Here is a 27,762-nt window from a genome sequence, read left to right as displayed (position 1 = left end):
CTTAGATATGATAGCAAATGGATGTGACCATATGATATCGTCATCTTTGAACCCCGTGAAAACCCCACAAAAAATTAAAATTTGCGTATAAGTCGCATATTCCGGTACTTTTCGTCACGATTCCGCCGCTTTTCCAACCCTAACCACTCATCGCTACGAAATTGATTGAACGATTGGTGACGCCTGGCATTACTAACCTAGGTTTCCCCCGGTTTCCGCCATACACCCCCCCCAAAAATAAATTTAGCATACAAGTCAACTTTTTGGGTACTTATCGTCACAATTCCACCGCTGATCCCTGCCACCACATCTCATCCCTACGGAATTCATGTGAAAGACTGGTGACCGCTATCAGTACACACACACACATAAACCCCCATTTTAAGAACTTCTCGCCAACATTACGCCGCACTGCCCGTCCCCTCAGAGCTCTAGATCCGGAATAATAGGAGGGAACACTCAAAATTAAAAATTGGTTTTCGTTATTTAAAACCAAAAAGATACTAATGAAAAACACACACGCCAAATTTTAGAGCTCAAATTCGATTTTTAACCGAGATAAGTAGCTTTGAAAGTCCGCTAGGAGCTTCGGCCACGCCCACGGCGCGAAACGTATTTCCATTGGCTGACGCCGCGTGACGTGTAAACCTCATGAATGTCGCGAGAGTAATGCTTGAAGAAGCCGTAAACACACTGCGTTCGTGGAAATAGTGGCCTAAAGTTTATCGACATGGCGAAACACTATGTTAATTTTGTTCTGGCAGATACCAGAAGTGTACTGACATTATTAACAGGGACTCTGGACAATTTTTCGTCTCAAAAAGAATCATTTCATTGAAATGAAACTTCTTACGATGAAATGTTTTGAAAGAGACAGTAATCACGGCAATTATCGTGGATGTTTTAATTTGTGGACTTACCATCATAAAATCCTTTACTTATTACTGGTTTTTAGTTTCCGGATGTAAATTGTGAAATAAATGAACAAATGTGCTATAGCTATAGCTGTTTTCTTGCTCTCTGAAGGGAGGAAATTCGGGGTTCTCTCCGTTTCTTTTAGGATTAGCATTCACATTTCGTTGGAACAGCATTTTTTAAAGCAGAGGTCTCGCTTTGGTCCACCTATGTTCCTGATAAATGTTCAAGTCAGTTTCGTTCATTGAAAAATGGTAAACAATTGTCATCAAAATGAAAGAGTAACCCAGAGATGGGGATTTTTACATGAAAATATCCGTAAGTTCACTTATATTTACATCAGAGTTACACGTACAGTCACTTTCAAAAGTTTTAGGACAAAGTTTGTGGCACCACTTCTGCTTCTCAAGGAAATTTAGTAACCCATACTCCTTTCGTAGTTATCTGCTGCACTCCGCTGACATTCCGCTTGTGATTATATACATGCACACAAAGGGACAAATTATTTTATACTGCAAATTTATCATTCCGCTTCTATTTATGTAGGGTGTAATGATTATTTCGTGAGCATTTACTGCATACTTGCACCGGTTTTTACCTTTAGTGGTTAAATTAATTATTATATAATTTTTGTCATGTGACGGGTCGCTGCGGCGGTGACCTAGTGAGCAACGCTTTGAGCTCGGGTATTGAAGATTGAGGGGTCGGGACTGTCTCTCATAATTTCTTTAGCTCCTTTCCCTACTTATTAACAGATTTTTTATAATCGTTATTTCGCTGCATTGATATTATGCTTTCATTATTGCCGATGCGAATTTTTAAAATTAAGAGAAAAATGGTGGATAAAATCCTGGCGTTATCATGAACGTACAGTTTGAAGTCTGGCGAAAGGAGTCAAACATTATAATTTATTATTGGTCAATTATTCTTTTTCGATTAATGATAGTTCAAACTATTTGCCAGTATTCATTCAGTAAGTATTTGCCTCCGGTTTCTCTGTTTTGTTGTAAGATTTGCAAAGTTATCGGTGTTTATTATTTATTACTATTTGTTCTTCTATTTATAGACCTGGCGGCAACGGGAGTCAAATGTGCTTATTTCTGTTTATCGTGAGTAATTCGATATCATAGGGTTCCTGGAGTACAAATTTGAGATTATCATGTATTAGTTTGTACTATTTGGCACTTAACCAGGTTAGCGTCGAAGACCCTTTCCGTTGCAGTGGTTGGCTTTTAATGCGCAAGATAGAAACAAAGAGTGAACACGAGGACAAATATGCAGTAAATGCACGCGAAATAATCATTATATCCAACATAAATTGAAGCAGAATGATATATTTGCAATTAAAAAGTAAAATTTCCCGTTGAGTGCGTATATAATAGTAGGGTAAAAAAAAGCGTCCTGGAGCACCTGCCATTTTTAATTACCTCCCCCCTACAATTAATTACGCTCCGCCATCTTTAATTACGCTATCACGTGACTTTTTAATCGACCGTCACTTGTTTTATTGATCGTCATTTGTTTCCCTTTCATCTTCTTTATCGATATTCACCTATTTCTATTTTCTCTGACGTAATTTACTTTTACGCTTCTCATTTGTTTTCTCTCGTCGTTTGTTTTACCAATAGCAAATGATTTTCGATCGTCATTTGTTTCCCTTTCATCTTCTTTATCGATATTCACCTATTTCTATTTTCTCTGACGTAATTTACTTTTACGCTTCTCATTTGTTTTCTCTCGTCGTTTGTTTTACCAATAGCAAATGATTTTCGATCGTCATTTGTTTCCCTTTCATCTTCTTTATCGATATTCACCTATTTCTATTTTCTCTGACGTAATTTACTTTTACGCTTCTCATTTGTTTTCTCTCGTCGTTTGTTTTACCAATAGCAAATGATTTTCGATCGTCATTTGTTTCCCTTTCATCTTCTTTATCGATATTCACCTATTTCTATTTTCTCTGACGTAATTTACTTTTACGCTTCTCATTTGTTTTCTCTCGTCGTTTGTTTTACCAATAGCAAATGATTTTCGATCGTCATTTGTTTCCCTTTCATCTTCTTTATCGATATTTACCTATTTCTATTTTCTCTGACGTAATTTACTTTTACGCTTCTCATTTGTTTTCTCTCGTCGTTTGCATATTTGCATATTTTTTTTTTTTTGCAATGAAAGGAAAAAGTCTAGACACTTTAATAAAATCAAAATAATGGGACTTGAGGGTTTGAAAATAACTTTCACACATAAAAGACGAAGAAATAAAATAATTTGCCAGAAAAATATTCGAGAAATGGGTTTAAATTCGTCATTTAAAAAAAACCGTTAAAGCGAATTTCAGATCGAAAGTCACCAATATTACGTGTGAACACATCTAAGATTATGGGAATCCCATAACCCAAATCGTTTTAATAGAAATGGAGAAGCCACGAGTAGAAAAATAATAGGGAAGCCACACCAAATCATCCATATGGAAGGGAAGTGACATGAATGAGAAAATATTTTTTTCCGACGACTGTGCCCGGCGTAAAGCTGTGAGAACACTATAATCATAGTCAAACATTTTCAACCTAGAGATGAAAATGAAAAACTCTATTCCCATCAAATTTCGTCTTTGAAATCAAGGCCTGGGATAGCCCAAAATACAGCCTGCGACTGAACTAATACATGAAAAAGTTGAAGTTTTTAAATTCTTTATTTTCGGTAGCAATTTGAAGAAGTTTACAGAGTCGCAAAAGTATTAATAAAAAGGCGATAACACCGTTTTAAAAATTAACTGAAAAATGTACGACAATAGAGGAAAATAATAGACCCAAAAAAATGGAAGTAAACATTTAAAACTCACATTTTCACAACTCTCCTTCAGAATTTTGGATCGAAACTCGTCTACATCACGAGGTAACACATCAAAGATTACGTAACACACATAGCCCATACAGTTTTACGTTACATAGAGATACCACGAGTCGACAAATACGAGGTCGCCCACCCCGAATCACCCGCAAGGAAGGTAAGTGGTATGAATGGCAAAATATTTTTTTTTCGAAGATCGTGCCCAGCCTACAGCTGTGATGTCAGCCTAATCGTAGAAAAACATGTTCAACCAAGGGATTGAAATAAAAAACGACAGCGTAAGTACTTTTCCCCTTTGAAATCTAGGCCTGGATGGCCCAACCCACAGCCCTGGACGCCATCAAAAAAATCTGTGAAAGTTAAACATTTTTAAAAATTTTATTTTCTGTAAAAATGAAAAGGAATTTACCACATTCCCAGAGGAAACGAAAGCACGACGATACCACAGTTTTAAAATTCAACTGAAAAATTTACGACTCTAGAGGAAAATACTTGACCCACAAAAACTAGAAGTAAAAATGTAAATGTGACATTTTAAAAAGACTCCATCAGAATTTCGGATCGAAACTCGTCTACATCACGACGTTACACATCAAAGATTATGTAACACACATAGCCCATACAGATTTACGTTACATAGAGATACCACGAGTCGACAAATACGAGGTCGCCCACCCCGAATCACCCGCATGGCAGGTAAGTGGTATGAATGGTAAAATATTTTTTCCCGAAGATCGCGCCCGGCCTAAAGTTGTGATGTAAGCCTAATCGTAGAAAAACATGGTCAACCAAGGGATTGAAATAAAAAACGACAGCGTAAGTACTTTTCCCCTTTGAAATCCAGGCCTGGATGGCCCAACCCACAGCCCTCGACGCCATCAAAAAAATCTGGAAAAGTGAAATCTTTTTAAAAATTTTTTTTTCGGTAAAAATGAAAAGAAATTTACTACAATCCCAAAGGGAACGAAAGCACGACGAAACCTTTGCTTAAAAATGCATTTGAAAAATTTAAAAAACTAGAGGAAAATAATAGACCCAAAAAAATCGAAGTAAACCTTTAAATCTCTCATTTTCAAAACTCTCCTTCAGAATTTCGGATCGAAACTCATCTACATTATGAGGTAAAACATCAAATATTATGTAACACCCATAGCCCATACAGTTTTTCATTACATAGAGATACCACGAGTCCACAAATACTTGCTCGCCCACCCCAAATCAAGCGCATGGAAAAATAGGTGATGCGAATGGGAATATATTTTTTCCCGAAGACTGTGCCCGGCCTTCCGCTTTGATGACACCCCAATCGTAGAAAAAAATGTTCAAACAAGGGATGAAAATGAAAAACGACAACGTAAGTACTTTTCCCCTTTGAAATCTAGGCCCGGGGTAGCCCACGCCACAGCCTGCGGCACCAACTAAAAATCTAAAAAAAAATTTAAATTCTTTATTTTCGGTGAAAATAAAAAGAAGTTTACCATAATAATTATTATTATTATAATTATAGAAGAAGTAAAAACACGACGATTTCACGTTTTAATTTTTAACGGAAACATTTACGGCACTGCAGGAAAATAAATGAGCCAAAAAAATCGAAGTTAATTTTAAATGTGACATTTTCTAAATATTCCATGAGAACTTCAGATCAAAACTTACATACATTACGAGGTATGACATCAAAGATTACGTAACACCCATAGCCCATGCCGATTTACATTGCGCAGGGATACCACGAGTCGACAAATACTAGGTCGCCCACCCCGAATCACCCGCGTGGAAGCGAAAAGACATGAATTGGAATATTATTTTTTCCGACAACTGTGACTACAGCTGTGATACCACATGGATCACATAAAAACGTGTTGAACGACGCGGTAAAAATCAGAAACACTCATATAACAATTTTAATCTTTAAGAAATAGGCTTGGGCTGGCATAACCCACAGTCTCCGCCACCAATTCAAAACAGGGAAAGGTAAAAATTTTATATCTTCCTTATTTTCTGATGATTTTTAAGGAAACTTTCCACACAACTAGATCGGAGAACGACACGTCACCGATGTTAGAAATTGGATTTAACCAATGGAGGATACTGAAGGAAAATATTTTACTGACAAAAAAATCGAAGTAATGTTTTTAACGCGTTATTTAAAAAAATTGGAATCGAATTTCAAAGCGTAACTCTTCTATATTACAAGATAAAATATCAAAGATTGCGGGAGAACGCCATCCCAAACTTTTACTATGTATAATGTAACTGCGAATCAATAAATATTACTAGGGCGCCTGCACGAAATCGTCCCGGCGCGGCGGATGAGGAATGGCACGTACTGGATTATATTTTTCCCGTCGACTCTTTTTGTGCCGATTGCTGATATTATTCCAGGATGTTTTAAATAGTAAAAGTATGTTATACCATAACGTAATAGTATATCAGAATCATTTCAATACTTTTCCGCTTTGATAAATAGCCACTGATTCGCAGTGGCGGATCCAGGATAGGGACAAGGGAATGGGGCTAAGTGGGGTCAAAAATACCAGCAGTATATTGGGGGTCGGAAATAATTACCATGCTATCTAACGTAAATTGGATTCCCAAGGAAGTTAACGTTTGCTATAGCCCCAGTAGCTCCCCATAGATCCGCCACTGCTGGTTGGCCCACCTTAAAATTAATTTTATCGTTATTTTCGGAGAAGAAGAAAAGAAATTTTCCACACACTTATATTTAAAATGACACATGGTAAGAAATGTTTGCAATTTTATCTACTCTTTGTTTGAAAAATAAGAAAAGACACACGAAATAATCGAAATATAATTTTCACTGGGTCATTTACAAATAATATAAAAGCAAATTTCGAATAATCCTTTTGTCAAGATATAAAATCAAAATTGATGTAACAGGCCATCCCGAGACCCATAAATAATATTCAGAGCACATGCAAGTCGCGAAGTACTACAACCCATTACATTGATTTTTCTGCCTGAAATTATGCTTGAATCTATCTTGAAATATCTTGATATCTATGCCCACCTCATTTGCCCAGCTAGAAAATCACGATTAGGAAAAGTAAAAATTTATAATTTTTTTTTTTTCTGGAAAGTAATAAATGAAATTATTCATGATCTTAGATGCAACAATAACGCAACGAGTGAAAAATTTCATTTGGAATTTAAGACAATTATGACAATATTTAAGACAAATGTATGGAAAATATTTAACCTTCAAAATTTTAAATGATATTTTCACCGGGTAATCACGCAACAATTGCAGAAAATTTTTAAATGAAATTCAGATGGATTGATATAAAATGAAATAATAAAATGAATGAAAGAGTACTTCCTTAAAACCGCAATCGATGTATATACAGGGTACTCCCGGGTCACCAAATACTAGTGCGCCAACCGGTAATCCCTATGGAAAGAGAAATCATACGCATCGGAACTTATTTTGTCCCAACGAATTTGACGCGCCAAAAATTGTTATTAAATCTACATCAGCGTATAATCATCTTATCTCTAGCGTTAAAAAAACACAAGACCCATTTCATTGCTTCTCCGCTTAAAAAACCGTTGGGCCACTCCATCCCAATTTCATAACAGGTACTTCAGACTCAGGAAAATTAATTATAATTTAATCATGTCGTTATTTCTGGGAAATAGAATGTGCAATTTTTCATAAACTTAGATAGAAGCGAGGCACCGAAAAAATCAGTGGAAACAACTCCTTAATACCACACTAGACAAAATTGATCAATGCCCTTCGGTATTTCTCTTTATTTAAGTATTGTTAATTGATCCTAGAAGTTTTTTTAATTTACAACTCTGAATTTTGAAAAAATTGAAGGAAAAAGGTAAAAGTCATTTTTTACAATTTCGTTAAAAATGCTCTTTTTTTCAAAATAACTCCAAAAAAATTGGAGATATGAAAAAAATGCAGGGGTAATAAATTGTAGCTTCTTTATTTTCAAATATTTTGGCGTGTTTTAATTTTCTATACAATGAATATTTGGTCAGATATTGATAATCTCTATTATATACAGCCCTTGAGGTAACTGACTCACTGATGGATACAAATTCCCGACCACTTCCAGACGTGCTGGAGAGCTGAAATTTGGCACGCGTGCGGGAAACCGGAAATGATCCGGAGGAAAAATCCGAAAACCGGAAGTTTCCGCCACGTGTCGTCACTAGGACGACAAAATGGCCGAAATCGGGCTTTTTTCGGGGACCATCTTTCGGTTTTTATTTTACTGCGCGCGAATTATGCGTGACACACGGATCGTTAATGCTTTTTTTGAAAGCTGATGAACGTGGACACGTAATTAAGTAAATTTATTAGTTTCCATTTGAGAAAATTGCAGCCAAAATGGCGTCCAAAAATTGATTTTTCGAATAAAAGTTCATAACTTCCGCTCCATTCGAGTTAATATAAGGTGTAGGGTAACGAAAATGATTATTATATATGCTTATAACATTGTCTACGAAATGTAGGCAACAATTTTCTTTCGTCGTCCTTGCTTACTCAGAAAAAAAAATAAAATATTTCGAAAATCACCGAAAATTACGATTTCCAAAAGATTAACACAAGATTTTGTCAACTTTTACCTTACCGATTTCTTTCAAACTTTGTAGTTACATACAACTTTGCATTGTCTTTCAGAAAACATGAATTTTTAATAAATGATTCAACGCATTTAACCGCGAAAAAATAAAAGTGGCGGGAGCTACTCACTTTTTTCGGGGACTGGTTTGCTTTTTATTGTATTACTCTCGAAATATGGATGTCATAGGGCTCACTTCTGTTAGATATGAAAGTAAATGAATGTGACCATATAGTATCGTCATCTTTAAACCCCCCGAAACCGCCTAAAAAATTAACATTTGCACATAAGTAGCCTTTTCGGGTACTTTACGTCACGATTCCGCCGCTTTCCCAAGAATTACCACTCATCGCTACGGAATTAATGTGGACGATTGATGACCCCTGGCAGTACAAAGCTATAAATCCCCGGTAAACCCACATACACCCCTCTGGGCACCCTCTCGGTGGAGAGGACCATTTATGAGGACTACGTGGAGAAGCCGCGGGGGGCTCTTCATCCGCAAGGCGGCGAGGCCGCCCCACAACGAGGAACGGTGAAGTCGTTCCGAGGAGTAACTGGCGTAGGCGAGGGGGAGCTTCAGTAACCCTTGGGCGGCGAAGCCGCCCCGACGTTAAAGCGGCGCAGCCGCTGTGGGCTCCCTCCGCCTCTGGGCGTCGAAGCCGCCCCTTAAACGAATGACGGTGAAACAGTTCCAAAATGCCCTTGCCCTCTGGGCGGCTTTGCCGACCCCTGACAAGGAACGGCGAAGCCGTTCCGAGTATAAAGCGGGGTAGCCCCGGGGGGGCACACTCAACCCCTGGGCGGCGAAGCCGCCTCTCAACGAGGAACGGCGTAGCCGTTCCGAGGCATGAGTGGAGCGCTTCCCTACCCCCTGGCCGGCGAAGCCGGCCACTAGCTGAGGTGAGATTATGCGAACTAAAATTCAGCGAAGAATCACAAATGTAGACGGCGAAGCCGGACCCGGGGTTTTTAAGGGGCGGAGCCTCTTAACGAGCGCGCGCAGCGCAGCGAGTTAAAACCTCTATTTCCAAGGGAGCTCCACCTTATTTAAACCCTTAAATCCCTCCCCTTTCAAAATTAATGACTGTAAAAAAATTTTAATTTACATGAACTTGTAGTCAGTAAAAACCCTACAAAATACAATTTAAATGAACTTGCTATCATAAAAAATAAAGGAGCTATGTTTGAAAAACCAATCAAATTTATTTTCGAAAAATTCGAAATCCACAATTCAGAGCATAATATTCCTCATAATCAGCATATTATTCGTGTATTTTACGTTACAAGCTAACGATACACTCAAATATGCTACAAAATAAACACACATACCCATAAGATGTATATATACATACACATATGTGAGTATGTGTGCTCTCGCTCACAGTGACCTGTGAGCATGCATGTGGTGGGAAGACTGGAAGCCATACAGTCTCCGTTTGATTGTGTTTCATGTAATGTCTACATAAATGCACATTTATTTGTTTATGTTACCATAGAAAAAAGTGAATACATAATGAAAGGAGTAAGAAACTGAATAACAAGATACAGAGTGATAAATAATTTTTATTTTTAGGGTAAATAATTTTTTTTACATTAACCCCCAATAAGGGTTGATGACTATGAGTTGAAACGCCTTAAAATTATTTTCCAAACAAAAAAAATAATTGTACAAATAATTTAAACTAAATTTTACCCGTATTTAGCTTTAAAATATAATTTTTTAAGTTCCAGCTTTTAGGGGTAGTTCTCACCCCTAAAAAATTAAACGCGCCCTTCGGCATAATATAGATTTTGAAGAACGGGGATATGATTAGTCTAATCCGAAATATTTATGCAAATCGATTCGGTTTGAAAAAAAATTTTAAAGGAGGTGTGATTAGTATAAACACAAATTTGTATGCAAATCGATTCAGTTTGAAATTTCTTTTTTACGTTAACCCCCAATAAGGGTTGATTATTATGGGCTGAAACACCTTAAAATTATTTTCCAAACATAAAAAAATAATTATACATATAATTTGAACTAAATTTTACACGTATTTAGCTTTAAAAAATAATTTTTTAAGTTCCAGCTTTTAGGGGTAGTTTTCACCCCTAAAAAATAAAAAGCGCCCTTCGGCATAGTATAGATTTTGAAGTAGGGGCAATAATTAATCTAATCCCAAATTTTGGTGCAAATCGATTCGGTTTGAAAAAATTGCAAGGTTTTTCACTTTTATGAGCTTCATTTCCTGGACTATATATGGCTCGGGGAAAAACGATTTCCCATATCTATCTGGCCCGAAAATTGGGGTGGGCAGGCCCAAGGCTAGTTTAAAAGTATCGCAATGAGTCTTGTGAATTTTTAACGTACGCGATTACATGTTTTTACGATGATTTGAGAGCAATAACATTTTTTAGCGCGTTAAAGTCGCCGTAAAAACATTTTTCGATGCCAGTCTTCCACTAGGCCGATTTCCGGAAGATTCTGCATATTGTTTAATGGTTTGGGGATGTTCTGCTTCACAAATAATGATGTGTAATATTATTAATAGTAGCGGGCGTAACTTGGTGGAAATATATAATCGCAGGAATAGAAGGATCTACAACTTTGCTATTTCCACGCAGCAGTTTATTGACACCGACCATGGTTTCGTAACAGAGTAACATAACAAGGTGAAAAATGCAGGTAAATTGATAGTATGTATAGCAGAGGGTTGGGTGTGGAAATACATTACAAGATTTTCCTATAATACAAGATTTCCCCACCCAACCTTCTGCTATATATATTCTGTCAATTTACTTGCATTTTTCACCTTGATAATGTTACTGTGTAACGAAACCATGGTCGGCCTCAATAAATTACTATGTGAAAATAGCAAAGTTGTTGATCCTTCTATTCATGTGTAATATTTATATTGATGTGCATTTACAATGGAAATTCTCTTTATTTTTTATGAATGACATAGTGAAAGATATATTTTCATTTTTTTCCAGGCTAATTATTTTGTTTTAGCGTCGTATTTTGTTGAAATCCCGTTTTAAAAATTTTTTACTGTGCCTCGCTTCTATCTAAGTTTATGAAAAATTGCACATTCTATTTCCCAGAAATAACGACATGATTAAATTATAATTAATTTTCCTGAGTCTGAAGTACCTGTTATGAAATTGGGATGGAGTGGCCCAACGGTTTTTTAAGCGGAGAAGCAATGAAATGGGTCTTGTGTTTTTTTAACGCTAGAGATAAGATGATTATACGCTGATGTAGATTTAATAACAATTTTTGGCGCGTCAAATTCGTTGGGACAAAATAAGTTCCGATGCGTATGATTTCTCTTTCCATAGGGATTACCGGTTGGCGCACTAGTATTTGGTGACCCGGGAGTACCCTGTATATACATCGATTGCGGTTTTAAGGAAGTACTCTTTCATTCATTTTATTATTTCATTTTATATCAATCCATCTGAATTTCATTTAAAAATTTTCTGCAATTGTTGCGTGATTACCCGGTGAAAATATCATTTAAAATTTTGAAGGTTAAATATTTTCCATACATTTGTCTTAAATATTGTCATAATTGTCTTAAATTCCAAATGAAATTTTTCACTCGTTGCGTTATTGTTGCATCTAAGATCATGAATAATTTCATTTATTACTTTCCAGAAAAAAAAAAAATTATAAATTTTTACTTTTCCTAATCGTGATTTTCTAGCTGGGCAAATGAGGTGGGCATAGATATCAAGATATTTCAAGATAGATTCAAGCATAATTTCAGGCAGAAAAATCAATGTAATGGGTTGTAGTACTTCGCGACTTGCATGTGCTCTGAATATTATTTATGGGTCTCGGGATGGCCTGTTACATCAATTTTGATTTTATATCTTGACAAAAGGATTATTCGAAATTTGCTTTTATATTATTTGTAAATGACCCAGTGAAAATTATATTTCGATTATTTCGTGTGTCTTTTCTTATTTTTCAAACAAAGAGTAGATAAAATTGCAAACATTTCTTACCATGTGTCATTTTAAATATAAGTGTGTGGAAAATTTCTTTTCTTCTTCTCCGAAAATAACGATAAAATTAATTTTAAGGTGGGCCAACCAGCAGTGGCGGATCTATGGGGAGCTACTGGGGCTATAGCAAACGTTAACTTCCTTGGGAATCCAATTTACGTTAGATAGCATGGTAATTATTTCCGACCCCCAATATACTGCTGGTATTTTTGACCCCACTTAGCCCCATTCCCTTGTCCCTATCCTGGATCCGCCACTGCGAATCAGTGGCTATTTATCAAAGCGGAAAAGTATTGAAATGATTCTGATATACTATTACGTTATGGTATAACATACTTTTACTATTTAAAACATCCTGGAATAATATCAGCAATCGGCACAAAAAGAGTCGACGGGAAAAATATAATCCAGTACGTGCCATTCCTCATCCGCCGCGCCGGGACGATTTCGTGCAGGCGCCCTAGTAATATTTATTGATTCGCAGTTACATTATACATAGTAAAAGTTTGGGATGGCGTTCTCCCGCAATCTTTGATATTTTATCTTGTAATATAGAAGAGTTACGCTTTGAAATTCGATTCCAATTTTTTTAAATAACGCGTTAAAAACATTACTTCGATTTTTTTGTCAGTAAAATATTTTCCTTCAGTATCCTCCATTGGTTAAATCCAATTTCTAACATCGGTGACGTGTCGTTCTCCGATCTAGTTGTGTGGAAAGTTTCCTTAAAAATCATCAGAAAATAAGGAAGATATAAAATTTTTACCTTTCCCTGTTTTGAATTGGTGGCGGAGACTGTGGGTTATGCCAGCCCAAGCCTATTTCTTAAAGATTAAAATTGTTATATGAGTGTTTCTGATTTTTACCGCGTCGTTCAACACGTTTTTATGTGATCCATGTGGTATCACAGCTGTAGTCACAGTTGTCGGAAAAAATAATATTCCAATTCATGTCTTTTCGCTTCCACGCGGGTGATTCGGGGTGGGCGACCTAGTATTTGTCGACTCGTGGTATCCCTGCGCAATGTAAATCGGCATGGGCTATGGGTGTTACGTAATCTTTGATGTCATACCTCGTAATGTATGTAAGTTTTGATCTGAAGTTCTCATGGAATATTTAGAAAATGTCACATTTAAAATTAACTTCGATTTTTTTGGCTCATTTATTTTCCTGCAGTGCCGTAAATGTTTCCGTTAAAAATTAAAACGTGAAATCGTCGTGTTTTTACTTCTTCTATAATTATAATAATAATAATTATTATGGTAAACTTCTTTTTATTTTCACCGAAAATAAAGAATTTAAATTTTTTTTTAGATTTTTAGTTGGTGCCGCAGGCTGTGGCGTGGGCTACCCCGGGCCTAGATTTCAAAGGGGAAAAGTACTTACGTTGTCGTTTTTCATTTTCATCCCTTGTTTGAACATTTTTTTCTACGATTGGGGTGTCATCAAAGCGGAAGGCCGGGCACAGTCTTCGGGAAAAAATATATTCCCATTCGCATCACCTATTTTTCCATGCGCTTGATTTGGGGTGGGCGAGCAAGTATTTGTGGACTCGTGGTATCTCTATGTAATGAAAAACTGTATGGGCTATGGGTGTTACATAATATTTGATGTTTTACCTCATAATGTAGATGAGTTTCGATCCGAAATTCTGAAGGAGAGTTTTGAAAATGAGAGATTTAAAGGTTTACTTCGATTTTTTTGGGTCTATTATTTTCCTCTAGTTTTTTAAATTTTTCAAATGCATTTTTAAGCAAAGGTTTCGTCGTGCTTTCGTTCCCTTTGGGATTGTAGTAAATTTCTTTTCATTTTTACCGAAAAAAAAATTTTTAAAAAGATTTCACTTTTCCAGATTTTTTTGATGGCGTCGAGGGCTGTGGGTTGGGCCATCCAGGCCTGGATTTCAAAGGGGAAAAGTACTTACGCTGTCGTTTTTTATTTCAATCCCTTGGTTGACCATGTTTTTCTACGATTAGGCTTACATCACAACTTTAGGCCGGGCGCGATCTTCGGGAAAAAATATTTTACCATTCATACCACTTACCTGCCATGCGGGTGATTCGGGGTGGGCGACCTCGTATTTGTCGACTCGTGGTATCTCTATGTAACGTAAATCTGTATGGGCTATGTGTGTTACATAATCTTTGATGTGTAACGTCGTGATGTAGACGAGTTTCGATCCGAAATTCTGATGGAGTCTTTTTAAAATGTCACATTTACATTTTTACTTCTAGTTTTTGTGGGTCAAGTATTTTCCTCTAGAGTCGTAAATTTTTCAGTTGAATTTTAAAACTGTGGTATCGTCGTGCTTTCGTTTCCTCTGGGAATGTGGTAAATTCCTTTTCATTTTTACAGAAAATAAAATTTTTAAAAATGTTTAACTTTCACAGATTTTTTTGATGGCGTCCAGGGCTGTGGGTTGGGCCATCCAGGCCTAGATTTCAAAGGGGAAAAGTACTTACGCTGTCGTTTTTTATTTCAATCCCTTGGTTGAACATGTTTTTCTACGATTAGGCTGACATCACAGCTGTAGGCTGGGCACGATCTTCGAAAAAAAAATATTTTGCCATTCATACCACTTACCTTCCTTGCGGGTGATTCGGGGTGGGCGACCTCGTATTTGTCGACTCGTGGTATCTCTATGTAACGTAAAACTGTATGGGCTATGTGTGTTACGTAATCTTTGATGTGTTACCTCGTGATGTAGACGAGTTTCGATCCAAAATTCTGAAGGAGAGTTGTGAAAATGTGAGTTTTAAATGTTTACTTCCATTTTTTTGGGTCTATTATTTTCCTCTATTGTCGTACATTTTTCAGTTAATTTTTAAAACGGTGTTATCGCCTTTTTATTAATACTTTTGCGACTCTGTAAACTTCTTCAAATTGCTACCGAAAATAAAGAATTTAAAAACTTCAACTTTTTCATGTATTAGTTCAGTCGCAGGCTGTATTTTGGGCTATCCCAGGCCTTGATTTCAAAGACGAAATTTGATGGGAATAGAGTTTTTCATTTTCATCTCTAGGTTGAAAATGTTTGACTATGATTATAGTGTTCTCACAGCTTTACGCCGGGCACAGTCGTCGGAAAAAAATATTTTCTCATTCATGTCACTTCCCTTCCATATGGATGATTTGGTGTGGCTTCCCTATTATTTTTCTACTCGTGGCTTCTCCATTTCTATTAAAACGATTTGGGTTATGGGATTCCCATAATCTTAGATGTGTTCACACGTAATATTGGTGACTTTCGATCTGAAATTCGCTTTAACGGTTTTTTTTAAATGACGAATTTAAACCCATTTCTCGAATATTTTTCTGGCAAATTATTTTATTTCTTCGTCTTTTATGTGTGAAAGTTATTTTCAAACCCTCAAGTCCCATTATTTTGATTTTATTAAAGTGTCTAGACTTTTTCCTTTCATTGCAAAAAAAAAAAAATATGCAAATATGCAAACGACGAGAGAAAACAAATGAGAAGCGTAAAAGTAAATTACGTCAGAGAAAATAGAAATAGGTAAATATCGATAAAGAAGATGAAAGGGAAACAAATGACGATCGAAAATCATTTGCTATTGGTAAAACAAACGACGAGAGAAAACAAATGAGAAGCGTAAAAGTAAATTACGTCAGAGAAAATAGAAATAGGTGAATATCGATAAAGAAGATGAAAGGGAAACAAATGACGATCGAAAATCATTTGCTATTGGTAAAACAAACGACGAGAGAAAACAAATGAGAAGCGTAAAAGTAAATTACGTCAGAGAAAATAGAAATAGGTGAATATCGATAAAGAAGATGAAAGGGAAACAAATGACGATCGAAAATCATTTGCTATTGGTAAAACAAACGACGAGAGAAAACAAATGAGAAGCGTAAAAGTAAATTACGTCAGAGAAAATAGAAATAGGTGAATATCGATAAAGAAGATGAAAGGGAAACAAATGACGATCGAAAATCATTTGCTATTGGTAAAACAAACGACGAGAGAAAACAAATGAGAAGCGTAAAAGTAAATTACGTCAGAGAAAATAGAAATAGGTGAATATCGATAAAGAAGATGAAAGGGAAACAAATGACGATCAATAAAACAAGTGACGGTCGATTAAAAAGTCACGTGATAGCGTAATTAAAGATGGCGGAGCGTAATTAATTGTAGGGGGGAGGTAATTAAAAATGGCAGGTGCTCCAGGACGCTTTTTTTTACCCTACTTATAATTAAGCACCTACGAAATTTTTGCGATTTGTGGTCAAAGACAACAAAAGGAGTAATGGAAACTAAATCTCTTTGAGAAGCAGAAGAGATTTACATTAAAATGGCCCTCACACATTCTAAAACAGCCTATTTCTGAAGGAATATGCAGTATCCGTGCAGCGTCGCACCACCGCCTTCCCCGGTCTGGGTCGTTTGGCACCACAAAAAATACTTTTCTGCCGTTTAACGAGAGGTAAATTCACATCTCGGCACACAATAATATACATAAGGTTTCCTACCACTCATTTAAAATTCTCCGTTTTATCTAGTATTTACTTATACTCGAAATAACGTATACGACAATGCGCTCCTTATGAAAGCGATGCGGACATCATAAGGTTCACACGTCATCAACATGGCGTCGCCCGAGAAATACGTTTTTGGCGCGGAATTCAAGTTGAAACTTCAAACTGCTCTAGGGGCGAAATTATTCTGCGCTCAATGGTAAAATTAGGTGAGAGCCTTTCTTACACCCAATGCTTTATAAATCAGACAAAATATTTGGTAGTGTAATCCCTTCTATTGGTAAGGGCGGGCCACCGAAAACCATACGGGGAAAAAAACTTTAAAACCGCCGATGACCTCCTGGAACCTCCCCAAAAAAATTAAATTTTTTAAAGTCGCCTTTCCGAGTAGTTTTCGCCACAATTCAGCCGGTGTTTCTTACCCCTATTACTTATTAAAAACCCCGATAACCCCGTGGAACTTCCCAAAAAAAGAAATTTCTGATAAGTCGCCTCTTCGGGTACTTATCGTAAGAATTCCGCCATTGTTCCGGACCCCTACGACTTATCGGCACGGAATTAATGAGAACGATAGGTGACCATTGGTAGAACACAAGTATAAAACCCACGGTATTCCGTTGAAACCCCTCCAAAAACTAAAATTTGCCATTGAGACTTCTATGATGGGTACTTGTCTCCACTATTACGCCGCATTGCCCTGCCCTTTCCAATCATCGCTACATAATCAATGTGGGCGAATGGTGACCGCATGTATAACACACATGAAAACCCCGCATCCCCCTCGGAGGAGAAGGCCCTTTATGGGGACTAAGCGGAGCAGCCGTGGGGGGCTTCCTTATCCCCACAGCGGCGAAGTCGCCCCTCAACGAGGACTAACAGGCGTAGGCGCGGGGGGCGTCAGCAAACCTCGGGCGGCGAAGCCACCCTTCTGGGCGGCGAAGCTGCCCCTTACAGAATGACGGCGAAACGGTTCGGAACTGCTATTGCCCTCCGGGCGGCGAAGCCGACCCCTGACGAGGAACGGCGAAGCCGTCCCGAGGAATGAGCGGGTCAGCCGCCGTAAGACTCCCTTAATCTCCGGGCTGCGTCGCACCCCCAACGAAGAATGGCTAAGCCGTCCCGAGGTCTGAGCAGCGCAGCGCCGGGGGACTCCCTTGCCCCTGTTCGAGCCCTCTAGCCCCCTGGGACTTTGAGGACAGCGGTAGTAGGATGGGCGATGCCGTTCCGAAGAGTTTGCCGACGAAGCCGGTGGTGGTGTAGCAGCCAATGGTTCGCTTCCCTACCCCTTGGCCGGCGAAGCCGACCCCTAGCACTTTCTGGTCAGATTATTCGAATAAAAATTCTTCGGACTTCCACAAAATTAGATGGCGAAGCCGGACCCGGGGTTCCTAAGGGGCGGAGCCCCTTACCGAGCGCACAACTTATGCTATTGTAATTAACAACAACTTGTTGTTAATTACCACAGAATAAATTTTGCCTCTCTATCCATAATGATGAGGTAAAACCATGGTAAAACTAAAACCAGACTGAACTCTCTATGAAGGCTTAAAGAATCCAAGATTCATCAAGAGAACATGTCCAAAAGTTAGCAATATTCACGTATTAAGGACAGTACATATGATTCCTATTATTAAACTAGGTGGGGCTTTTACTAATAAACTATTACAAGTATTGATTTCTCCATGTTTTTATCTAAATGTTATAGTCATTTGAGGCGAAGTTTATCGTGATATCCTGTATATAACGATTTAAATCGGTTTATACTATATGCATGTTTGTTACGTTCCATCATCTGTGAAGGATAATGTAAGGATACATGGTTATGGGTTAACCCGTAAATGCAGAAATACATGAAATTTGTTTTGTGTAAAATATCCGCTATCATTTGCCAAATAGAACATCAGAAGAAAACTTTCCCCTTACGTCCTTCCATTACCTGCTCAATAATGTCTTCAATCGCTGCCATATATCATAGATATATTAGAGTTATTTATGAAATATCCATTATTGTATCAAGATTGCAACGGCGCGAAAGAATTGTACATGCATCGATCTTCATTTCCTAACTCTTTTTTCTCGGCGCGCTTGCGCTAACCATCGTAAGGTCGGCAGTGTTAGGTACTAAGTCTTACGATGGTAACTCTGCGCGTTTACACGACGTTTTGAGGTTACGCGCGTACGGATCAACGTCGCGACGATCGTTGTGTAAACGGGGTATTAGGTCTCTAAATGAGGCGCCAAAAACGAGTATGACAGCCTCAATACTTAAGTTTTAATTAATACTCGTACAAAAAATACTGTCATTTGGTCCTCAGAATCACGTTTTCAACATCAAAAATCGCAAAATTTTCCGTGGATGACCCTCCTTCCCAGACGGCACAGAATCCTCCGTATCTAGTTCGTATACAGATAGTATCCATTGACAAAAAGCGACGGAGCGGCAGTCAATGGATACTATCTGCATACGAATTAGATACGGAGGATTCTGTGCCGTCTGGGTTTGCCCTGGGGTGTTTTTCATACTCCCGAAATCTCCGGTAAACCTCCCCCATTTCAAAATCCTGGCTACGCCTCTGCTCGCAGCGTATTATGTAGATGTATATTCATCTTTCACAGGACCTTCCCGGATCCCGAGAGCTGTTCTGTGTACCACTACTGCTATCCCGATGGAGGCAGGCTGAAGGACGCGATGGGTTTCTGCGATCCTGGATACGTCTTCTCCTCCGACCTCGATGGCTGCAAACTCGTGACTAGTGCCTACGACTGCCACGTGGCCACCTGTCCTTCCGGCGCGATTGGCTACTTCGCTTTTCCCTCAGAGCCTCGCTTCTATGTTATGTGCATAGCAGGCGCAGCAAATTTGGTGTTCAGATGTGCGGAGGGGAAGGAGTTCAGTGCTGATGGAAAATGCGAGGTAATCAAGACACACGTATCGTGTGAATACGCCTTCACGGTTTGGCGTTGCGTTGAAGCCAAGGCTTGTGTAGTGTCCTAATATTGTTTTTAATTACGAGGAGTAGCATTGAAAAGTCATCAATTTGATAGACTACATCATAAGATCCTTAAATTTCGTTTAAAAACCATTAATATACCTCAATTCCACGCGAAACTGGGATCAATTTGTCCGACAGCGACGCCAGTGGGGACTTTTGTAAACTTATTTAAATGCCCGGTGGTTGACGACACATTTACCCAGACGGCACAGAATCCTCCGTATTTAATTCTTATGCAGATAGTATCCATTGACGAAAGGCGACGGAGCGGTAGTCAATGGATACTATCTGCATACGAATTAGATACGGAGGATTCTGTGCCGTCTGGGTAAGAGGCCGCATTGGGGATCCTCTTTTATAATATTTGTGATATCAGCGTGGAACAATCAGGTTAGAAGAATAATGATCTTTCAGCAATCTTCTGGCCTCCTTGGCGTGGGAACTTGTTGCGCGCATTGTCGTATTCAATTTTTTTTCGTGCCATTTTCAACCATATTTTTTTGTTACAACCGTGAATCGTGGAAGGCGACACCTCGTAACCAAAAGGAACGTTGACGTTTTTCGGAATCGAGGAGTAAACTGCCGTCGAAAAATGAATCGATACGGCAACAAAAAGCCGAAGATATTCTTTGTTCCTTAATTGATTCGTTAACTAGCTGACCCGGCGAACTTCATACCGCTTAACATCAAATGAACTTACAGTTTAGTTAGGTACACCATTTATAAATCAAGAGCGGCTGTATCGTTTTTAAACATGATTAATTTATCATAATAAAATAAGGATCCAAATTCAATAAAACTACGTAAATGAGTATCAAAATTGCTTGTCAGAAAGACATTTTCTTTATTGAATCTACATAGAGTGGATCGGAGCACGTTTACGCGGATTTTTTTCAATGAATTTTCTAACGTTATAGCGTATAAAAATTTGGGTATTGTAGTTTTATAAAGAAGTTAATGAAATAAAAATTGTACGGATTCAGTTGTTGGTTATTTGTGATATTAACCGTAGAGAAATGTTTATAGGTCCAAGTCTGTTGCATAAACTTGGCCCGTTCACGGGGCAGGTTAACACAACGCCAGACCGACGCTTGACTGATGCTCAAAATCGTGTAATAAAAGCCCCTATGATGCAGCATTTGTGTCAAATGACTTTAGGCGCGACAGTTATAGCATCTCTGTTCGGAAAAAATGCGTAAGCGTGCTGCATGCGTAAACGCACCACGGTGTGCCATACACATTCGGTTTTAATGCTTTGCGCCAAGCACCTTCTGAAAATCAACAGTTTTTGCTTTGTTATCAGGGGCAAGATAACGCGGATAAAGCTAAATAAACATAGCGAAGCGAAGCATTGACGCAGAGAGGGGGGTTTTGGGGGGTTAAACCCCCAAAGAGCTCAGAGAACTTTTTCATAAAAACTTTTGTTACTAATATTAGGGGGACGGACGAGTAACAGACAAAAATATTTAACTATTCACACAGCCGCAAAACCCACTATTTTGAACCATTTATCTTAAAAAATATCTGGGGGAGGGCCCGCACACCTCTTGCTTACCTTAACGAGTTTTCTATACCCTACAGACCCGAAGTATTAGCTGCGCCTAAAACTCCCTGCGTATATTATAATGCAGCGAATGGTTTACCAACTCGTTAACATACCACGTTTAATTGACCATGAGAAAATCATGGGTTTTCATTAGCACATGAGCGCAAACATCACAAAAACTAAAAGATTGACCATGCGATTCGTTAATAGTTATCACGAATGCAACACGAATTGGAAATTGAGTACGTTTAAGCTCAAATGGGCAATTAAGATGGGATCATGGAATCTTCGGAATGAGAACTTACCTATCTTTGAATTTTCCTTTGAGTAAAGTCGCGTGAATCACATTCATTATCAATTTTTTTTAAATCACCAAACGCGTTCCGTTGGATAGTTATGGTTAGTTAAGGTTTCGAAAGATCATGAACACAGAGCCTACATTTAGCTGTAAATCGTGCCTTGGTAAGCCAGGTACGTCCAAGGGCTTAAAATATTCAGATAGATAGTTGGCGATTTCGTCTTCGTTTGTTACACAGTTAAAAGATTTGAATTCATGCTGAGTACCAACTATTTCATCATGATTTACCTAGTTTGAGTAATCCACATCTTCGTTCTGGTCCGTCAAAATTGTTCGCTCAATTAACTATTTTGATTTTTATAGTGATCAATCATATTCTGGAACACTTTGTTGGTGAGCTCTCTTTCCGAGGAAACTAATTAGCAAACATTCCGAGGAAGTGTTCTTTTTTCTTGATTCCTCGACAGGAACACGGGCATTACCGTTTGTCAACAATTTCTTGGAGATTTGTTTACAAACACGGTAGTGAAGAGTCAACTCGAGCTGGGCTTTCAATTAGCTCGCATTAATTTTTTAAATACAATTTCAATATTTTTAATATATTTAGTAATTAAAATGTTATATTGCTACGAAGTTTAGTTATTAAATTGGTAAAAACAAAACAAATAATTTAATTAGTAGTTTTAATCGACATATCAATTGTTGTTGCGTTACTAACTCCTAAAAACATATCACTAAGAAAGATATGATTTTTTGTGAAATTACCTTTTTTTTAATATCCTATATGTTATCCGGGGGTGAGACGGATCCAAAGAATCTAATATCATTAAAATCGGTGCAGCCGTTCTCGAGTTCTAAGTGTTCTAACCAGCACGATTTTCGACTTTCTTTTATATATATAGTCTTAACCACATTATTAACTTATGCCTATTGCCAAATCGAGATTAGTTGCACTGATTTCTTTTGCATAGAACTTTCGCAAAATGTTAAACTTTGGATTTCGGGTGGCATTGGCTAACAATATGCGATTTTGAAAAAAAAAATCGTAATCGAGTCCGTGATATGAATTCACAACTTAGCCTCAAAGGTCAAATATGACCATGAGAGAAAGTAATTTTTCGGCACACCCTCTCGTACATCACTCTCTTCGGAACTTCTCGTTTTTACGTGTGTCCGGAATGTTTTATTTATTGTAGACCTATATAAATAATTTAGAAATTGCCCCTTTCAATGCTCAAAGTAGAGTTTTCATGAATTTACAGCGATGAAATGAAACACCAAGGTATGGTAATTCTGAAGAGCTTGGGGGAAAGTAATCAATACAAAAATTTCTATATTTTGGCAAAGGTTAACGCCAGGATATTGAAAATGAATTAATTTTGAAGTGATTTGCTGCTGTTTTCACTAATTATCGAGAAGAGCTTATTGGTCCCGAGGTTATCGTACTATAATTGTTTAAATAAAAACTCGAAAGTGTGCCAACTTAGTCAATTGAAAAAAATTGACATCAGAAAGGCAGTAAAGCAGAAAAAATTGAAATTTCTAAGTTTAATAAACGCTCCAATTGTTTTCACAGCAATAGGGTGGTTTCCTATTATTTTTTCGTTGCCTATATCGGAAGATTATTACTCCTGGAGTACGTATTTCACAATTTTAGATTTTTAAATGACGATATCTATTTTTCGCGATTAAATGAAGAGTGAAAAATTTCAAGCGCGCGAAAACGCGACGGGTAAGGAAATCTCTCCGTGTGACGTATTTCTGGTTCCCCCTCCCGCCTTGTGAGGTGACCTTGATCGAGGCTCTGAGCGCTGATAGGACGCAGGATGCTAACGGGTGGCTGAGTACCTTGCTGGCTGGTAGCGCTTGGCTTAAAAAAGGTTTATTAATACCTTATCAAACGAGGAAAACTTTCCGATCTTAGCTAGTTGTAATAAGTGATTATTAAGACATTTTCCCCTTAGATCTGTGCCTCATGCATGCATTGGTAATCTCAGACGATGTAAAACTCCTATCTACTCGTATAGAAACTAGGTCCCTGTGACGTCACGTGGAGTGGCATCGCATGGGCGCCAATCTGGCCTTTTTCAAATGAGGATAAAAATGGACCATTGCCATTCATCTAAACCGGTATTTCTAAAACAAAATAATTTTTATATTATGGATACACTAATGGTGGGTAACGAATCGCAATCAATGCCTTTCGTTTTCTTTGATGTAGGAAACTATCCTATTGGAAGCGTCATAAGAAAATAAATTAGTTTGATGTGTGCAGTACTTACGCACTGGTTAGCGAGGCACGCGTAGGGATTTCAGACTCACCATCGGAGGATCTCTGCTCACAATTTACGTTTTATTTTGTTGCAGGCGGTTTGCAAGAAAGGCGGGAGATTCCCGAACCCAGTTGCCCCGAATTGCAAGGGATACATTGAGTGCTTGCCCACCACCTCAGACGGACCTCCTTACAAGAGATACGAGAAAGCTTGCCCGGGGAGTCAAACGTTCAATCCTTTTATAAGGAAGTGTACAAATGCTCTGTGTCCTACAAGTGCCACTACAACCACTACAACCATTGTTACGAAGCCTCCAAGAGATATACTTTTCATCCCCATTAAGCCATGAAGGGAGTCATGGCAACACCATTGTTGACTTTCCGACGAGGAACCCTGTTTGGATATGATTTACGGACAATTATTATCGGCTGCTTAAACCCAGAACTTCTTTAAATCAATGCTTAAAAAATCAAATGTAGTGAGTAGCATCGATTATTATCTACGATGTAATCTTTCTCAGCACTGAATAAATATCCTCGCAGAATATTCCATTTCTCATTTCATTATTCTCCCCCTCAATTTCCGTATGAAAACGAACACATTTTATTTCTCATAATTTCCAAAATTACTGTGTCAAGTGTCATAGCTCGTTATAACGAGAGTTCGTTTCAAGGAAACATATTGCACTCGCAAAAGAAGGCATCTCGAGAGTGAGAGATTCTATGGGTGATCCTATTTGATTTCTTATCTACGAATTAATCTTCCTCAGCAGAGAATAAAAATCTTCGGAAGAACAATCCATCTCTTTTACAATATTACCTGGGCGATCCTCGTGAATATCCGAATGAAAATGACCACCAATTTTTTCCAAAAAAGTTTCATAATTTCCGTGAAAGTTCTCCAAACTCGTTATAACGATGGTTTATTTTTAAGGAGGTATTTTCCAAACTCACAAGAAGACACGTCGAGAGCGATTTTCGGCATTTGAAAGACGATGCTATTTTCTGAAACTTAACGGGAAATACAGAAAAAAGTTCCATGGCCTTCTTTCCCATAGGCCCGGGTTCGAGCGATCAGCGCAAGCATATGTTTCGCGCGGCATTTGTTCTCCTAAATAGAGCTCCTGCATGTTTCCATGGTTTGATTGCGTTGAACCGAGCCCAAACAGCAGATGGTATCCATCGGATATCTAAATGAGGTTTATTTATGCAAAACACATTGTTATCATGCGATGGATATTTTGACAACGATTCGTAGATATCTTATTTGTAACATTCACAACCAGTTGTAAAATTAACTTTTCCCCCAGTAGCGCAAAAAGGATTGTATCTAGATTTAATACATATCATTGTATACACTGTATACCTATTATATCTGTATTAAATACGTGCAAATGTCCTCTACCACGCAGACAATATCTAGATATTATACGTATTGTATCTGCTGTCATAATATGGATTTAACATAGATTAAATACGTATGACTCGTCGTAAATCTGTATATTATTCATATCTTATACATGTCTGATGATCCTGGTTACGCCGTAAGGATATTATTAGTATATTTTAAAGATTCTGGTATCATCGAGGGGCATGGATCATCAGGCATATACAAAATATGTATAGTATACAGAGTATCTAGAGGTAGCATGTTGTAACTCGCAGGGGGTTATCGGGTGGAAAAGAGAGCAAGCGCGGTCGCTTCAATAAAATATTCTTTTTCATTTCATATGAATAAAATATTCATTTCGCGGTTCATATAAATTGTTTCTTTACTTCCATATTTCAGTTTCCCGCTGCAAGCATGTCTCTCTTTTTGTGGAATGCTCTCTTCGCCTAGAGAGGTTAAAATATCGAGCTTAAAAATCGCATGGACAGTTTTCGTTCACCGTTCTCCTGTTAGCGATGAAAATATGAGTTCCCCATGCATTTAACAGGGTGGTTTCCTATTATTTTTTTATTGCCTAAATCGAAGGATTTAGGCAATAAAAAAATACTCCTGAAGTACGTATTTCACGCTTTTAGATTTTCGAACGACGATATCTATTTTTCGCGATTAAACGAAAAGTGAAAATTTTCAAGCGCGCGAAAACGTGCCGGCTAAGTATGAATACTGGGAAAACTCCGTGTGACGTCGTTCTGGTTCCCGCTGCCGCTAGTGAGGTGACCTTGGGGTGAGGCTTTGAGCGCTGATACGATGCTGGCTGCTGGCAGGTAGCAGAGTAACCTGGTAGCAGGTAGCGCTTGGCTTAAGTAAGGATTATTAATACGGTATCAAACGAAAGAAACTTTCCGACCTTAGCCAGTTTTAATAGGTGATTGTTAAGACATATTTCCCTGAGCCCTGCGCCTTATGCATGCATTGGTAATCTCAGACGATGTAAAACTCCTATCTACTCGTATGGAAACTATGGTTTATGTAAACTGAAACATTAAACGAAAAGTGAAAAATTTAAAGCGCGCGAAAACGCGACGGCTTAATAGGAATGATGGGAAAACTCCGTGTGACGTATTTCTGGTTCCAGCTGTCGGCGTGTGAGGTGACCTTGGGGCGCGGCTTATTAGCGCTGATACGACGCAGGATACGACGCATGCTAGCTTAAATAAGGATTATTAATACCTTATCAAAGGGAGAAAACTTTCCGATTTTAGCCAGTTTTAATAGGTGATTATTAAGACATGTTTCCCCGAGCTCTGTGCCTCATGCATGCATTGGTAACCTCAGACGATGTAAAACTCCTATCTACTCGTGTAGAAACTAGGTCCCTGTGACGTCACGTGGAGTGGAATCGCATGTGCGCCAATCTGGCCTTTTTTAAATGAGATTTAAATTGACCATTGCCATTCGTCTAAACTGGGATTTCTAAAACCAAATATGTGCACTAACGGTGGGTAACGAATCGCAATCAATGCCTTTCGTTTTCTTTGATGAAGGAAAATACCGTATTATCCTAGCCTTTGGGCTGGATTGAGGAACAACAACGTTTTGGTGAGGAATTCGTTCAGAGTATTTGCCATCTGAGAGAGTATATATGCCACAATCCTTGTTCATAATTGTATTCGTGACAGTAGAATATTTATGAAATCACAATATCGATGAGAAAAAATGTGTAGTACGTAAAAAAATCGGAATACAGTATTCCAATACACGGAAGCATTATCAATGTTACATTGTTTGTTCTCGGATACTAAAAAATCGTTGCCAAATATGCTCTGCTTATGTCACTCAACGGCTCGTGGTTTCTTTGGTATGGATTGAATTTTTCGCGAAAAACCATGCTTAAGTCTTGAAAGGCTTCATTGAATCGAATTTGGTAGCTTTACGAGTCAAGTTCATTCTAAATATCCTTATGTAAACCCCATAGAAAATGAAATGGACGCCGTTTTCATTTCTTGAAGTAATTATTTTGCAGATAATTAAATATGTAATGACGCCATATCATTAAAAACGCGAGCACGAATGCGTAAATACTAACGCGTTGTTGAATTTGGGAATGCGACCTTTTAATTGTGCCATGAAAACATTCCCATACCAATTATTATTACGTGATAGAATCCATAGGAGTATGACACGGTCTTAACAAACTTTGATTACATTTTGACCATGATTGAAGAAAAAATCTGAAGAAAATGAAACTGAAAATTGAAGAAAAAAAATCACTCCTTAGAAATTGTCGCATACGAATATACCTACCCTTCTCAAGAATTTCAAACGCTTGACAGGTGGTTCATAGAAATATGTTCCATTCCCAGTGGCGCCGACTCCATGGGGCCTGAGGGGGCCCAAGCCC

The 27,762-nt window shown here is 38.0% G+C and overlaps 1 protein-coding gene across 1 annotated transcript in view; it reads left to right on the top strand.

Moving 5' to 3' along the window:
* Positions 1-24,518, top strand: part of LOC124173552 — a 59,779-nt gene extending 35,261 nt beyond the window's left edge. Inside the window, exons 5-6 of the mRNA XM_046552984.1 lie at positions 19,479-19,776; positions 24,067-24,518. Coding sequence (XP_046408940.1) covers positions 19,479-19,776; positions 24,067-24,321 — 553 coding nt within the window. The 3' untranslated portion in view covers positions 24,322-24,518. The remainder of the gene's footprint in view (positions 1-19,478; positions 19,777-24,066) is intronic.
* The last annotated feature ends 3,244 nt before the right edge of the window (positions 24,519-27,762 follow it).

Source organism: Ischnura elegans, unplaced genomic scaffold (genome assembly GCF_921293095.1).
Source record: "Ischnura elegans unplaced genomic scaffold, ioIscEleg1.1, whole genome shotgun sequence".
Lineage (NCBI taxonomy): Eukaryota > Metazoa > Arthropoda > Insecta > Odonata > Coenagrionidae > Ischnura > Ischnura elegans.
This window is presented reverse-complemented; position numbering and strand designations above follow the sequence as displayed.